The 15,544-nt window shown below is 41.1% G+C and overlaps 1 protein-coding gene across 13 annotated transcripts in view; it reads right to left on the bottom strand.

The window, feature by feature from the left end:
* The window catches only part of SDCCAG8 (SHH signaling and ciliogenesis regulator SDCCAG8), a 229,160-nt gene that overhangs the window by 65,758 nt on the left and 147,858 nt on the right, over window positions 1–15,544 (bottom strand). For 11 of the 13 annotated variants that reach the window (XM_082702251.1, XM_082702254.1, XM_082702244.1 and 8 more), the window contains one exon: window positions 6,668–6,799. In XM_082702251.1, the coding sequence (XP_082558377.1) occupies window positions 6,668–6,799 (132 nt within the window). Of the gene's footprint in view, window positions 1–6,667; window positions 6,800–9,644; window positions 12,016–14,242; window positions 14,277–15,544 lie in introns of those variants that run through there. The other 2 variants (XM_082702246.1, XM_082702248.1) reach the window with 2 other exon arrangements.

Genomic DNA, 15,544 nt, shown 5'->3' with positions numbered 1-15,544 from the left:
AGCTTTAAGAGTTCTTTTTGAGTAGTTTGGACAATAGTCTTGTATCATCTATGCAGTGTTTTCTTCCAGTCTTCTCTTGTCTTTTTATTCTCGACAATGCCTTTCTCAAAGCAGAAGTTCTACATTTGAATAAAGTCTATCTTATCAATTACTTCTTTCCTGGATCTTATATTTGGTGTTGGGTCTAAAAAGTTATCATCATTCTCAAGGTCCTCTAGGTTATCTTCTAGGAGTTTCAAAGTTTTGTATTTTAAATTTTGGTCTGTGGTCCATTTTGAGTTCATTTTTGTGTCAAGTGTGAGATCTGTGCCTAGATTCATTCTTTCTTTCTTTTTGCATGTAGATGTCCAGTTATGCCAGGAGGATTTGTTGAAAAGACTGTCTTTGCTCCATTGTATTGCCTTTGGTCCTTCATCAAAGATCATTTAACTGTATTAATTTGGGCCAACTTCTGGCTTCTCTGCTCCATCTCAAAGGTCCCTTTGTCGATTCTCACTCAAATACTGCACTGTCTGGATCAGTTGGAAGTCAGGTAGTGCCAGTCCTCCAATTTCATTCTTCTCCTTCATTATATTGAAACTGTGTTGCCTATTCTGGGTCTTTTGCATTTCCATGTAAACTTCAGAAGCAGTTCATCACTACCCGCAAAATAACTTATTGGGATTTTAACTGGGATTCCATTAAATCTATAGGTCAAGCTGGGAAGAACTGACATCTTGACATCATTGAGTTTTCTTACTTATGAACATGGAATACCTCTCCTTTTATTAATTCTTTGGCTTCACTCAGCAGTTTTAGAGTTTTCCTCACATAAATCTTTTTTTTTTTTTTCCTCACATAAATCTTAAAAAGTTTTTTTTTTGTTAGAGTTATACTTAGGTATTGAATTTCCACGGTGCTAATGTAAATGGTAGTGTGTTTTTAATTTTAAATTCTAGTTCATTGCTGGTATAGAGGAAGGTGATTAATTGTCATCTATTAACCTTGTATCCTACAACCTTGCTGTAATTGCTTATTAGTTCCAGGAACTTTTGTCTGCATAGGTGATCATGTCAACTACAAAGGCAGTTTTAGATTATCCTTCCCAATCCTTAGGGCCTTTATTTCCTTTTTGTCTTATTGCATTAGTTATACCTTCCAGTATAATGTTGAAAAGGAGGGGTGAGACAGAACATCCTCACCTTCTATCTGACCTTTGTGGGAAAGCCTTGAATTTCTCACCATCAAGTTTGATATTAGCACTAGGTGTTTTGTAGATGTTCTGTATCAAATTGAAGTTCCCCTCTCCTTCTAGTTTACTGAAAGCTTTTACCATGAATAGATGTTGGATTTTGTCAAATGCTTTCTCTCTGCATCTATTGATATGATCATGTGATTTTTCTTGCTTGGCATATTGATGTGATGGGTTATATTAATGGATTTTTGAATGTTGAACCAGTCTTATAAACCTAGAATAAATCCTACTTGGTTGTAGTGTGTAATTCTTTTTAAATATTGTTGGGATTCTCTCTGCCAATATTTTGTCTTATTTTGTTTTTGAATGATGAAATAAAGGTTAAGATTTCAGGCTGCTATTTTCAGGGACTTCTCTGAAAACAGTGAATAGTCTTACTTCCCCCAAAATGGGATGTCTACATTAGATAAAAATCAATACTCTATTTCCCTTTTCTTTTCCCCTCTAAGTAAGCTCAAGGCCCAATATGGAGCTTACACCCATGACCCCAAGATCAAGAGTTATATGCTCTATCGACTAAGCCAGCCCGGCGCTCCTGTTTCCTATTCTTAACACTGGTTTTTAAGGAATCAATATTCTATTAGAAAAAATACAACTTTATAGATTTAGTAAAGATCATTCTGAGGTAGTTTATAGAAGAATTGCCAATTTTAAACTCATTATTCACCCATTACATTTCAATCAGCAGCTGCGTGTCTTCGTCAATGGTTTTTATGTGTGTAATTTAAGCCATATATTACCACAACAAGAAAACTAACTATGTGAGACCATGTAACTGACAAAGCAACACAGAATGCTGGGGCCGGTGACCCAATACTTGACCCCACGACGGCACGTGAGGGCACTGAGGCTTGTTTCCTCTGCAAACACTGCGGAGTTCTCACATGGTTCTATTTTCGAAGACAAAATGTATGAATCCATATCTGTCTCAAAACATTACTAGAGGGGCACCTGCTGGCTCAGTGGGTTAAGCCTCTGCCTTCAGCTCAGGTCATGATCCTAGAGTCCTGGGATCAAGCCCCGCATTGGGCTCTCTGCTCAGCAGGGAGCCTGCTTCCCCCTCTCTCTCTTTCTGTGTGCTGCTCTATTTGTGATCTCTCTCTGTGTGTCAGATAAATAAATGAAGTACTTAAAAAAAAATTAATAGAAAACATGCCATTGCTATCTTGAACAGGAATCCCCGGGACTGCCTTAGTGGACACCAGGGATTCTAAATCACCAGCTGGAAAATGGACCTTTCCCGACTCCACAGTTTAATGATCTGGACAATTAGAATATAATACGTTCACATCTACCCCTCCTGATACATTCCCCCACCCCTGGTTGCTTGGTCTTCCTCTCCGGCTTGCTAATGCTTCCCACTTTCCTTGGCTGCCGAATCTCATGAAAAAGTACTTTAAATTTGTTACGTCAGTTTTTCTATTCATACAACTTTTCAATCTACCCTAATATAGTTGTTGTACTCTTCTACTAACAATATTTTTGTTACCATAACCAGTGCTGTCTATGTCACTAAGTCCAGTGGACACTTTCGGTCTCTTAATCACTCAGTAGCATCTGGTTGGTCCCTCCTCTTTCTGAAGCACATACAACAACAAGCTCTTCTGGTTTCCATTTATTTCCCAGGTTACTTGTCTTAATGTCTGTTGCCAACCTCTACCTTATCTTTAAAAGGCTTGATGTCCTTGGGGTGCCTGCTTGGCATAGACGGTCAGGTGTCCAACTCTTGGTCTTGGCTCAGGTTACGATCTCAGGGTTGTGAGATCAAACCCTGTGTCGGGCTCCAAGCTGAGCATGGAGTCTGCTTCAGACTCCCTCTCTCTCCCTTTGCTGCCCACATACTCTCTCTCTCAAATAAATATTTTCAAAAATGTTGATGTTCTTTAAATGTTGAAGCTCTTTTCCCTTCTTACTGTGCTTTTCCTCTAAGTGATCTACCTTACTTACTCACAAGGTTTCAAATATCCTCCTTAGGCCCCTGGAGATTTCTATCTCCAGCCCAGACCTGTCTCCCGAGCAGTGTCCCTATGTGCCCCCCCTCCAACCCCCAGCTCCTGGCTTATTTGACATTTCCATTTGGTAAGAAGCATTGGCATGTTAAATTCAATGGGGCGGAGCTGAATGCTTGGTCTCATCCCAAGCCCAAGACATTTCACCCACAAACCTGCTCCTTTGTGGACCCTCTAGCTAAGTGGTATCACTCTGTCCCCATTTCTTGAGTCAGAAACATGGATTTTATCCTTGACATGCCCCCCTACCCAAGAAAGCCAATCAATTACTAAGTCCTACTGATTTTTGCCTCCTACATATCTCCCCAATCTGTTTACTATCATGGTTACCATCACGCCAAGTCCAAGCCGTCACCAGCCCTTGACTAACTCCTCCAGGAGCTCCCAGCGGAGCTGGTGCCAACACCGTGGCTCTGCTCTAATGCATGACCTGCTCTGGAACTGGAATGCTACTTTTTTTAAAGATTTATTTATTTATTTGAGTGAAAGAGAGAGAGAGAACACAAGCAAGCTTGCGCAGGAGGGGTAAAGGGAGAAGGAGAAAGAATCTCTAGCAGGTGCTGTGCTGAGCGTGGAGCCCGACACGGGGCTTGATCCCACGACCATGAGATGACGACCTGAGTCGAAACCAAGAGTCAGAAGCCTAACCCGCTGTGCCACCCAGGCGCCCCTGTAATGCTATTTTCAAAATGCAAATTTGATCTCTCATTCTTCAAAAAATTATTAAGTCACTTCTTCCCTTTATAAAAGATTAAAGTAAAAGGTCTGTAATAAAAACTTTAAGGCGCTGTCTTTAGGTCTCGCCCTCACCTCCCTCTCCAGCCTCAGCATGTGCGATTCTTTCCCCTATTCTTTATGTTTCTCTCCTTCCTCAAAAGTCCTACCGCAGGATCTTCAATTTTACAGTCGTCTTTTCTCTAGAACAGGCCCTGGCAGACTCATATAGGAGTAGGCCAGACAGTAAATATTTCAGGTTTCAGGGGCCAACAGGTCACAGCCTCTGACTCAAGCACAAGAGAAGCCACAGTCTGTGGACAATGAGCACAACTGCCTTCCTGAGCCACGCGGTGCGGGCTGAGGGCTGGGGCACGTCCGCCAGCTCCGGCTCTAGAAGGCTGGCCATGCCTGTCCTGACGCTTACAGATTCATCCCAACCATCACTTCTGCCACCGAAACTTTTCCTGAGCAGGTAAGTCCCCCTATTAAAGGTGCTTTTACCACAAAGTATATGTCTCTTTCATAGAACCAATTGTTGCTGTAATTAACTAGAAATTTAAGAAATTATTTCCTCTGTATTCATCTTCCCTATTAGGCTGTAAATTTCATGACAACAGGGGACTGTATTTACTTTGTTATTTTATTCCCAGCATGTGGTGGAGAACACGGCACAAGGTAGCAATCGCAAGTATCTGCTGAATGAATGAATGATTAATTTGCTGCTTGGCCTTTAGTCAGCAACTTAGCTTTCTGAGCCTCAGTCATCCATCTGGAAATGGATGATAGTAACAGCTATTTTCCCATTTGTTTCAAGGTAAGACAACACGGCTGAGTACAGTTTATGAACTCTAATACAAATTTAAGAAAAAAAAATTAGCGAAATGCCCTGGTTGCCCAATATGCGATACACTGCAGCCCAAACCAGGCCAAATTCTCTGGCTTGTTTTGTTGGCCCTCTAGTCATGAATGGTTTTGTTTTCTTAAAAGACAGTAAAATAAAAAAAAAGAAAACAAAGAAGCCCTAGTGACAGAAACCACATGTGGCCCACAAAACCCAAAATATTTTAGTCTGACCTAGAACAGTATCCAAGTACATATTTAAAAAAAAAAAAAGATTTTATGTATTTGACAGACAGAGATCACAAGTAGGCAGAGACACAGGCAGAGAGGGGGCGGGGGAGGCAGGTTCTCCGTTGAGCAAAGAGCCTGATGCAGAGCTTGACCCAGGACCCGGGAATCATGACCTGAGCCCAAGGCAGAGGTTTTAACCTACTGAGCCACCCAGGTGCCCCTCTAAGTAAATATTTTAACAAGTAAATAAATGAATGATTAATACCTCCCAAATCCACCCACATTTTAGTATTTTGGTGACTGAAAAGCAGTGCCATTTTCCAACTGCCTTTCTTCCCTTCCTTTCCCTTTGAGCAAGTGATCAAAGTTATAAGGTATTTATCCCCTCCCCAAGGAATCTATGTTGACTTTAAATACATTTTTTAAAAAAAGGAGTCTATAAAAATTTTCATTTTCCTCTCAATTATGTCAACAATTGCTTTTGAAACAGAGAAGCTGCAGCGTGTCTGGGGAACAGATAGGAACAGTGGGGGCTGGACCCAGAAAACCCCTTCAAGCTCGCCCATGGTGCTATGCACGTGATCACCACGTGGAGTCCAAACCTACAGCAATCCATTCACCGTATGGTGTAAATACTGATGTTTCTTTTTCCCTGGGGAATCCATCATTATATAGAAATTTTAAGTGGCAAATTTATAGGAAATGACAAGGGGTTGGGTTTATTACAAAGAACTGCACTGAAAAGGAAAGGAATTTGGAGTCAAAGCATCAAGATTCAAGTTTGAACTCCACCCCCTCCTTAACCCGTCCCTTTGAGCAAATCCATTAGTCTCTCTGAGCTTGCGTCTCCTTGTCTGGAAAAAGACAGCGAATATCATTGGTGCCATTTAGTAGGTGACTAGTAGAAGCCAGGTGCTTAACACACATTTGACCTTGTGTCAAACTGCAAAGTGGCCATTATTAGTCCCAGCACATAGATGAAGAAACTGATGCTCAGGGAGGTCACATGACTTGCTTCGAGAGAGAACCAAAAGGTTTCGGAGTCAAATTCTGTCTCAAGCAACACCATCAGTGCATATCTGATAAAGATATTAACCTTTGGGTGCCTGGGTGGCTCAGTCGGTTAAGCATTTGACTCTTGGTTTCGGTCAGGTCATGATCTCATGGGTCATGGAATCCAGTCCCACATCGGGCTCTGCGCTCAGCAGGGAGTCCCCATAGGAATTCTCTCTCCCTGCCCTCATTCAAGCATGCACGCCCTCTCTCTCAAGTAAATGCATAAATATATTTTTTTAAAAAGATATTTAATCTTCTTAGACCTTTTTTATGTTTTATCTTACAAAAAACACATTAAAACTAATTTCTATGAAAGTCCTCCGTATTATATTATCGACTTACACCTTAAAGGTAGATGGTTTTCCTACAACGCTCTCTAGAGAATAGTAAAGAGGGATATGTGTATTAGAAGAAGTGACGAAAGCACAAAACTCAAGCGCTCAAGAGTATCAGATTTTGAGCATATCCCTCATGTGCCACGGTGGCCATGAATTCCATTACCGCGCATCAGTTCCATTCTGCTTTTGAACCAAACACCGCCAGTATACGGCATGTCAGTTGATTACTAAAGCTGAATTACCTTTCCTTCATTATCTCATGCAGTCTCCCGTGTTGGACACACTGTTCCTCCAGCTCATCATTTCTCCTCTGTAACTTTTCCAGTTTGTTGTATGTATACATTTTCTCTTGATTGAGCTGAGTGATTTCAGATCTAGAGCAGTGAAAACACAGAAGTGACAGACGTTAAAGGTTCTTATCACCAGAGCACACTTTTACTATATAAACTTAGCATTATCTTAAACCCCATACTTAAAAATAACAGTGTAAATAAAAGTTATGTTATGTAAATTGAAATATTTCAGACATTGCACAATGTCTAGTGGAGGGATATAAGCATTGCAGGGCCTCACGAGGTAGACAGAGTCTACACAGAGAAAGGAAGAGTGACTTACTGAAAGAGATGACTTTTTCCAGGAACGACACAAAAATAATAAGGATTCATACTCATACCCCAAATTTACTGAGTGCCTATTACAGGCCAGCCACCACGCTGTTAAAGGAGCAACCCCAGGCCTAATCTCTATGACAGAGCATTGTTTCTTTTAATTAACATGGCTAATGTAATGGCACATGATTTAAATCATATGGTTCCAAAAGGCATAATGAAAAATGGCATTCCTCTACCCGCCCTCCCACCCCACCTCCAGCTTGTCACGTGAATTACTACTATTCCAGTATGTAGTTAAAGCAATAGGCATATGTACGTCATGTGACTACCTAAATATTGGTCCTTGCTGGCTCAGTAGCTCATCACGATCACATGCGCGCTGGTGTGATGAGGCCTTGGGTGTGGAGTGAAGGAACGTCAAGCCATCTTTTCCGGTGGGAGATTTCTAATATCCACATCTGTCATTCTTCCCTCTGTGGCCATTCTGCTTCTCAAGAGAAGAATTCTCCAGCTGCCTGCTCGCTGGGTCTGACCCTAACCCCCAGTGGTTAAGGAGCCAGTGGGAAATAGGTGGGGATCTCATCTTCCAGAAAGCAGAATTCCTATTACTTTCACTCTGCTACGCTCAGTGCCCCTATTCTAACCAGAGCCTGCTCGTTCGGTGTCTTCAGAGTGGAGGTCCCTGATCTGCTGGGAGGAAGAGGGACGGCCACTGGCTGTGTGGGGCAGGGGGCGGAACCAGCAACTGTGCTTTCAGTCCTGTGCTCCACCACTTCTGTCTTCCACGTTCTGGCATCCCAAGAGCAGATGAGCTTGCTTCCCATGCGAACGCCCCCTCTGGGGACACATACGTTTCACTTTCCCCCACTTTGCCACTGCGGGTACTATTTACCCAATCTTCTTCCTGCCTTCACACATTGCATGTGGGATCACAGGTTTGTGATTTGGGGATGGCTTGTGTCCCTCAGGAAATATGCCACCTCTCCAGAATCTTGGAGGATCACCTCAAGTCTCGAGATCTGCAGATCAGAAACCTGAGGAAAGCCCTATCGCCAACCTCGCTTTTCGCTCAGCGTGGATCCTGCGGCCGTCATCTCCTCATGCGCCACTGCCCCACAGGCACCCAAAGTTTAAAGCTCTTGCATAAGAAAATGCGAGCAGTTAAGGACCAGTTTGTCTCTTGAAGGTTAAGTAGGACCCCTGATGCAGAATTCTGTCCCTCCAAAGAAAGGATTTCTCCGTGAGGTGGGAGTGTCTTTTCTTCCCGGTCAAGGAGACATGTGGATTTGCTTGGGGAACTCATCCCCGGGGGGCCAACTGGCGTCACTGTACGAAGCGATTTCTGGCTTTCCCTTCTCCTCATCCCTCATTTTGTTTTCATCCTGGTTCCAGTGTCACCTCAAAGGAAACTTGCCCTGATTAATACTTTGCAGTTCTCAATATGTCAGCGCATTTTTTGGAAAGTACCCCCAGCTTTTCTGCATATATTAGCTTATAATTTATTCCTCTGAACTGTGGCTCGATGCCTCATCTTTCTTACTAGATTATCCATGAGGGCAGGGATTATCTCGTTCAAGCTCAGATCAAGCACTCAGTCTACATTTGCTTCTCCTAATAAGAATTCACTTATATTTGAAATAGTCTAAATTCGTTAATAATGATTTATGTTTCTCTTTTCAAAATCACATACAATATCCAAGAACTTAAGGCAGTTATAAAAAATTGTTAATTGAGTCTTCTTCTAAGAATAGTATCTCCTATCACAACATGCAAAAAAATATTCCAAAAAGACAACAAAATATCCTTAAACCAGATTAGGAAAACATGCAGAAAAGGATTTATCTGTTCTGAGGTACTTCCCCAGGGGAAAAAAAATAAGTCTCTTTTTAAAAGAGCATTCATGGGGAAACAGATTTTTATAATATAAAAATGTGAAACCTTTGCACATAAAAAGTCGTAACGTTCGCAGTAGCATTCTTTCTAGAAGCAACCTTGCTCTGCAACCTGATATCTGGAAACTGAATCCAGAAATGTGTCAACAGGAGATTGGCTGCATTACTTACACAAAGGGATATCAAGAGGCTATTCTGACAGTGAGGGCTATTTGGTGGTGGTGGTAATTACTGATAAAATATGATATATTGGTAAGAAAGGAAAATATTTGAAAATCAGCATATATAAAGTGATACCATTTTATAATTTAAAAAATACTCTTTCCTCTTCCCCCTTAAAAATACTTGGAGGTATATATTACATATTAATATGTATTATCTCGAGGTGTTAGAATTAGGAATTTTTAAAAACTATATTTTCCTTGTCCATATTTTCTGAATTTTTACAATGGGCACATATCTAAGACAAAAAATAAAGTGACTTTAACTGAATCCACTGTGGTCATCATGTCACAATACATGCAAATCACACCATCATGCTGTACTTAATAAACTCAGACGGTGATGTATGTCAATAACTTCTCAATACACCTGGAAAAAAATTTTTGAAAGTCCTTTTGATCTTGAAAAACCTTCATGAAAAACAAAAGGCAATGGGAACACAATTTTCAAAATTAAAAAAAGAACTGGGAACACAGAAAAAAATGAGACACATGAAGATGAGAAGCATCCTTTAATAAAGTGTTATCCCAGTCTCCATCAAAATTCCAATGAATTTCACGAGGAATATGAAAAATATTCAGAGAGGAAGAAATAGAAAAGGTCAATCAACATTTATAAAATTCTCAATTTCTACTATTGTTCAAAATGTGCATAACAAAGCCAGATTCCAGTTGAATATTTGTTCAGTGCATGCATGCCTACTCGGTCAGACAGTGGAATCCATCCTTTATATTAATGATCGCAATTAATTCTTCAAGGTCAGTGTTTATTTCCTTTTCACTGTGAGGCAAATAGGGTTTAATGACTTGCCTGAGGTCACCCAAAGGGTGATTAGCCCAGTCCAGATACAAACACTGGCCTGCCCAGCTCTAAAGGGGTTGTTCCAACCACTGTGCTATACTGCCTCTCACGTTTTCTTTCTAAATCTCACCTCTTTGTGTCACATACTGCATGGGTACATGTAAACCGAGAATCTAGTGTCGTACTTGAGCAAAATCATCCACATCAATAGCCTTGAAAGGGCTCATTATTATTGAAACAGAAAAAAGACAGGTCAGAGTCTCTGGACCCGCAACCCCCTTTTAGGCATCTCAGCTAAGGGAATTATCAAAAATTAAGAGTAATGGACAAAATTATTATTGTATTATTCATAAATATTGTATTATTCAATATAATTATTATTGTATGGAAAAACTGGGAATATCTTAAATGTCTAATGAATTATTATGCATACAAATGATTCAATTAAAATGGTTTCCAGAGTAGTGAATGTAGATAAAGATTCACCAGATAACAATAAGTGGAAAGCAGGATACAGGCTTTATATGCAGTGGAGCTCACCCATCAGGTGCATGTACGTGTACATACATATGTCCACACTTACATCCGCATGCAAACTCAGTGCAAGGAGATACCTCACAGACAAAGAATATTTCGCTAGGTGGTAATGTCATAGGAAATTTTTTTCTTAATTTTTCTTTGTAAGTTATAGCCAAATGCCCTACAGTGGGGATGCCTTACATGACCACAAAAAGATAAATGTTGTCTTGTAAAGTGCACAGTATTATCAAGTATTTCATGGCTGATTTTTTTGTTTGTTTTGCATATTTTGGGGGTTTTATTTCCCTTTGTTTATAATGGTAATCTGCCTTCCAACTTGCAGCGTTGGATAAAAATTTGGCAAATGTCCATGGACATCATCATTTGTCTGTCTAGGGCCCGGCATATATTGAAAGAACTAGTAGTTTGCAAAGTTCAGAGAGTAAACTTCAGCACAAGCCTCTCTGCTGGTTCCAGAGTACGTCTGTGGCATGATTATCCCAGTGTCATATAAAAGAATAATTGTCTCTAATCCATTTTTATAGAAAATGTAGGCAATTTCTGGCTTCACAGAAGCATGAACTTTTCCCTGCATTTTTATATACCCGTTACATTGTGTGATGGCACTTGCACCAAGTATAATATTTTACTACTACAATTAGGATTACAGAGATAATTGCTTTTTTTAAAGGGAAAACCTAACCCTTTACTTTTCTATTCTTTTAGATTCTCACTTGATTTTTTGTGACAATTAGCAGAGGCCAATATGAGTCTCTCCTTGTAGAATTTAATTTTTGTAGCATCCTAACCTAACATCATCCAAACATGCGGGGGAAAAAAAATAGTTCAGCCGGGTGTGTGTTCTTTACTTCAATTAAACTCACACAGTTGGATACTCACTGTTGCCAAAACAGTAATATAATTTATACATTATAGTCTACACAGTAAAACTACACTAAAAGTCATTTAACAATATTTATAACACCATAAAATACAGTGTTAAAATATATGAACTGCAATATGTACCAAAATTATAAAATTTGTTTCTCATCATCAGTGATTAAAACCAGGATCATTGCTCTAGCCTCAATACCCACAACCCTGGTGACAGATTAGAATTCAAATCTTAATGATCAATTTACAATTAACAAGATAGAAGTGAACCAAATTAAACCAACCATTATATATAACGAGACCCAACGGACTCCCATTGTTCCTCTGAATTACAAAACGCGAATCACAGATACACAAGGGGCAGTGTTAGACATCGATCCGCAAGCCTAGCAACCCAGAAAGTGACAGTGACAGGAAAAGAAAGAAGAGACGCAAACCACCCCGTAGTCCGGGGTTCTGTCCTCCCTTGCTGGCCTGTCTCTCCAATATCGGAGTGCGAGGGGCTGCAACCGGGCCCAGGCTTGATCGCCCCCCCTGCAGCAGGCGGAGGCTCATTCTTCCTGCGCCCATCACTTCTCAGCTCTTCCCAGGCCGAGGTCTCAGCCCTGCAAACTGTACTGCAAACATTTTACTGCTGATTCATCCAAGCGCCTGTGGAGAAGGAACACTTCTCTCACTTTGATAAACAGGAATCACAGTTGCACCAAAGATATTTCAATAGCTCCACTTACCACCCTCAAAAACAACCCCAGGACTGTAATAAGCTCCCGGGGTCCCGGGGAATAAAGACGAAAGGGTAGGTAAAGTTTATGAGAGCGTCAACTACAATCAGCCAGCGTGCCTGCCTGGTGCCAATTAAAAGCAAAATGGAATTAATTGTCCCGTCTTGTGGTCAGAAACCAGCTCTAGCAAATGCACGGAATCGGCAGTTCATTTTTAGTTCGAAATTGGGCCGTGCCATTCACGAACCCTGGAGTTACAGATACCACCCAAGCCGTGGGGAATGCGCCGGGCAGAGAGTACCAGGCTGGTCACCGGGGAGGCCTTGCAGACAACGGGAGCTCAAGGCGCTGCGGCAATACCACGCACATTACTTGGGGAGAAAACACGGATGACGGGCACACTCCGAGGGACGGTTTCTAAACCCTTGCACAGGGCAGCCTGAGGCTGGGGGAACGAGTCAGAGCTTTTGCACAGTGAGCCCGGACTGTCAGCGTTCCTAGGGACAGCACGGGCTCTGGTCAAATGGCCAGATCTGCAAGTGAAAGAATAAAGCTCATTATAAACGGTGTGAGCCATTCAGTTAGTCGGGGACTTATAAATAATGTAGAAGTCCTCGAGAAACGTCCTGAGTGAGGAAAGGGGAGCCGCAAAAACTGTTCCTAATTGTTGAGTAATACAAAATAAATACACTCACTTTGAAGAAAAATTTTACTGTAGTATTCTGAGGGAAAGCTGGCTCGAAATTACCATGAGGTTTCATTACTGTGGACACTGAACTCCCACAAGGATAACACTTCAGAAAACTCAAGAATCTCCAAGATTTTCCTCACCTCAAAGCACAGGAAAAAATCATTTATCCCCAAAGTTTAGTACTGGGTGTACAGAAGGCTTCTAGAGGGCTTCATAAATTTATACTCTTTATTTAAAAAGAAACATTCAGGGCCCTTCAAGTTATACAGGTGAATTCAAAGCAAAAGGTAATGTCAAAATCAAATGATACATTTTGTATAAAGTTTGAAAATATCATCCTTTTCGTAGAGGGAGCCAGAGGGAAAAGAGACTCCGTGGACAAGAAATTAAGAATCAACAAACGACCAATCTTAAAACCAGTTTATCATATCTACCACGGTCTCGTGAGACACACAAAATGACTGTTTTATAAACTTCGGGGACTCTTAAAAGTTTTAACCATAATAAGTAACAATTCTTTGAGTGTTTACAAGGGCGAGGCCTGCCCTTATTTTGGATAAACTTGCAAAAATACAGTAGATACCTATTTCAATTCTTCAGATTTATGAAACAGGCCATCCCAGAGCAGGACTCCAAACACAACTGGACGAACAGTTTCCCGATTCTGCTTTGCCTTTGAAAAGGTTTTCCTTGTGATATAGACTTTATGTCTGTCAGAATGGCATTCAGACCCCCCGTGGAAAAGACAATAATAGCTAGGTCAAAGTCAAATCCAAACTGGCCCGGTCAAGACCCTGAAAACGGTGCCATCTGCTGTGGTTCTACTCCTGTGTGTCAAGCCCCGTGCGAGGCTCCTTCCATTTGTGCGCACGCATATGTGTGTACCTGTGTATCTCTCGGTATTTCTCATCCCCACAACAATCCTGCAACATGGTTTTAGAAATGTCTTAGGGGCGCCTGGGTGGCTCAGTCAGTTAAGCACCTGACTCCTGGTTTCGGCTCAGGTCATGATCTCGGGGTTAGGCTCTGCACTGAGTGTGGAGCCTGCTTGAGATTCTCCCTCTCTCTCTGCCTCTCGTCCCCTCAACCTTCATGTTCTCTGTAAATAATAAATAAAAATAAATTTCAAAAATATACATATCTTAGGGATGGAAAAGCTGAGGTTTGGAGAGATTAGACATGGTACCCAAGGTCATGCAGCCCGGTGGCAGAGTGAGATTTGAACCGAGTTCTTTCTGAATTCCAAAGTGGTTTTCCCTGTACCCTGCCTGTCATCAACACAGGAACAGGTTGGGACCAGGTCAGGATACGAGGGATAAAACCATACTTGTTTCATTCACTTAGTAGGTACGTACCGCGTGCCAGGTACTTATCAGACAGACAGAAGTACGCCCAGTCAGCAAAGCGTTGGTCAGGAACTGGGGGAATCTGAAGCAAGGGAAGGGGGCTCGGGGCTGAGGCTCAGTCTCACTAGATCCATTCAGGATAAATGGACAGATCTAGAGCAGAAGAAAGAGGACACCGGACACAGGGCATAGGCGGACCCAGGCTCCCAGGCTTACCCTCACACGACGAGCATGCCTACTTCCCCATGGGGATTTAAAGAATATCTTTTCTTTTCCAGACTTACTCATCATAGCTGCTTCGGCCTGGATTTTCTTTGGTAATAGACATAAAATTCTTACTTCTTACTCTTCTTACAAGAAAGATCATAGGCCTTGGAACTAGAAATATCTATAGTAGAACTCTAGCTCTCCCACTTCCCAGCCATTTAAACACTGCGAGTATTGGTTCCCTCACATGTAAAAGAAGATAATAATTCCTGTCTCAAGTTGTAAGAATTAAATAATATATATTGAGCAGATAGTACACCTCCTTCTCCTTTATAAGCTGCCATTTCCGGAATTATGTCTCCTTAGAGAGTAAGATAATAGTCAATCACAAAGCGATCTTAAGATGACACTCTTTTAAGTACCAGATCAATGCAGTTTTTTCTTAAATTGTAATGATCTAGTTGTTTTTTTTTTTTTTGCTTGTTTGTTTCTAATGAATTACTTAGATTTGAGCTTATGTGAAGCAAATCAAATATTTCTAGTTAGCAGCAACTACTGGTGATATATTATGAAGGTCTCTCCTATGACAAAATCATTTGGGTTTCCTTATCAAACTTCTTGAAGATATCTGGTATTTTGGCACCCTGAGCTCTTCTCTACCCAAATAAGACCTTTAATTAGTATTTGTTAAGAAGGGGCACATGTCAGAGCACATTCTGGAAGCTTTATAGGAACCTCTGCCTTCTGGTGAGCAAAAAGAACTGGATTCATCATCCCAGTGATTTGCCAAAGGATTCAGGGATGGGGAGTCCAACAGCTAAGCCATTGATGCAGGAACCCAAGACAGAGCTCAGGGTGATTGGATATGCTCTGATTCTCTAGGAAATTCTTTCTGAATGGGATACCTGAGGCAGAAGTTTGTTTGCTGAGCCCTACTGCTTGCTCTGTGTAGATCAAAGTGAACTTCCGAAAAATACAGAAGAGATCTATAGGTTAGTTTTCCATTGGGTTGTATTTTAATGGGACATCTGATATCTGGTTTGTTTACGTGAGTGACACCTTTTATAGTTCAATTTGAAGTAATTCTGTCCAATACCATTCATTTACAAGAGGAAATCACAGTTGAAGCAGGTCAAGTAAATTTGTCTGAGATTACACAGTTACTCTCAGAGCTGAGATGAGAACTCAGGCTTTTTATCATTTAGAGTATAAAA

Source organism: Mustela nivalis (assembly GCF_964662115.1).
Source record: "Mustela nivalis genome assembly, chromosome: 16".
NCBI classification, from domain to species: domain Eukaryota; kingdom Metazoa; phylum Chordata; class Mammalia; order Carnivora; family Mustelidae; genus Mustela; species Mustela nivalis.
The sequence above is the reverse complement of the archived record's forward strand: the minus strand, read 5'-3'. Positions and strand labels throughout refer to the sequence as shown.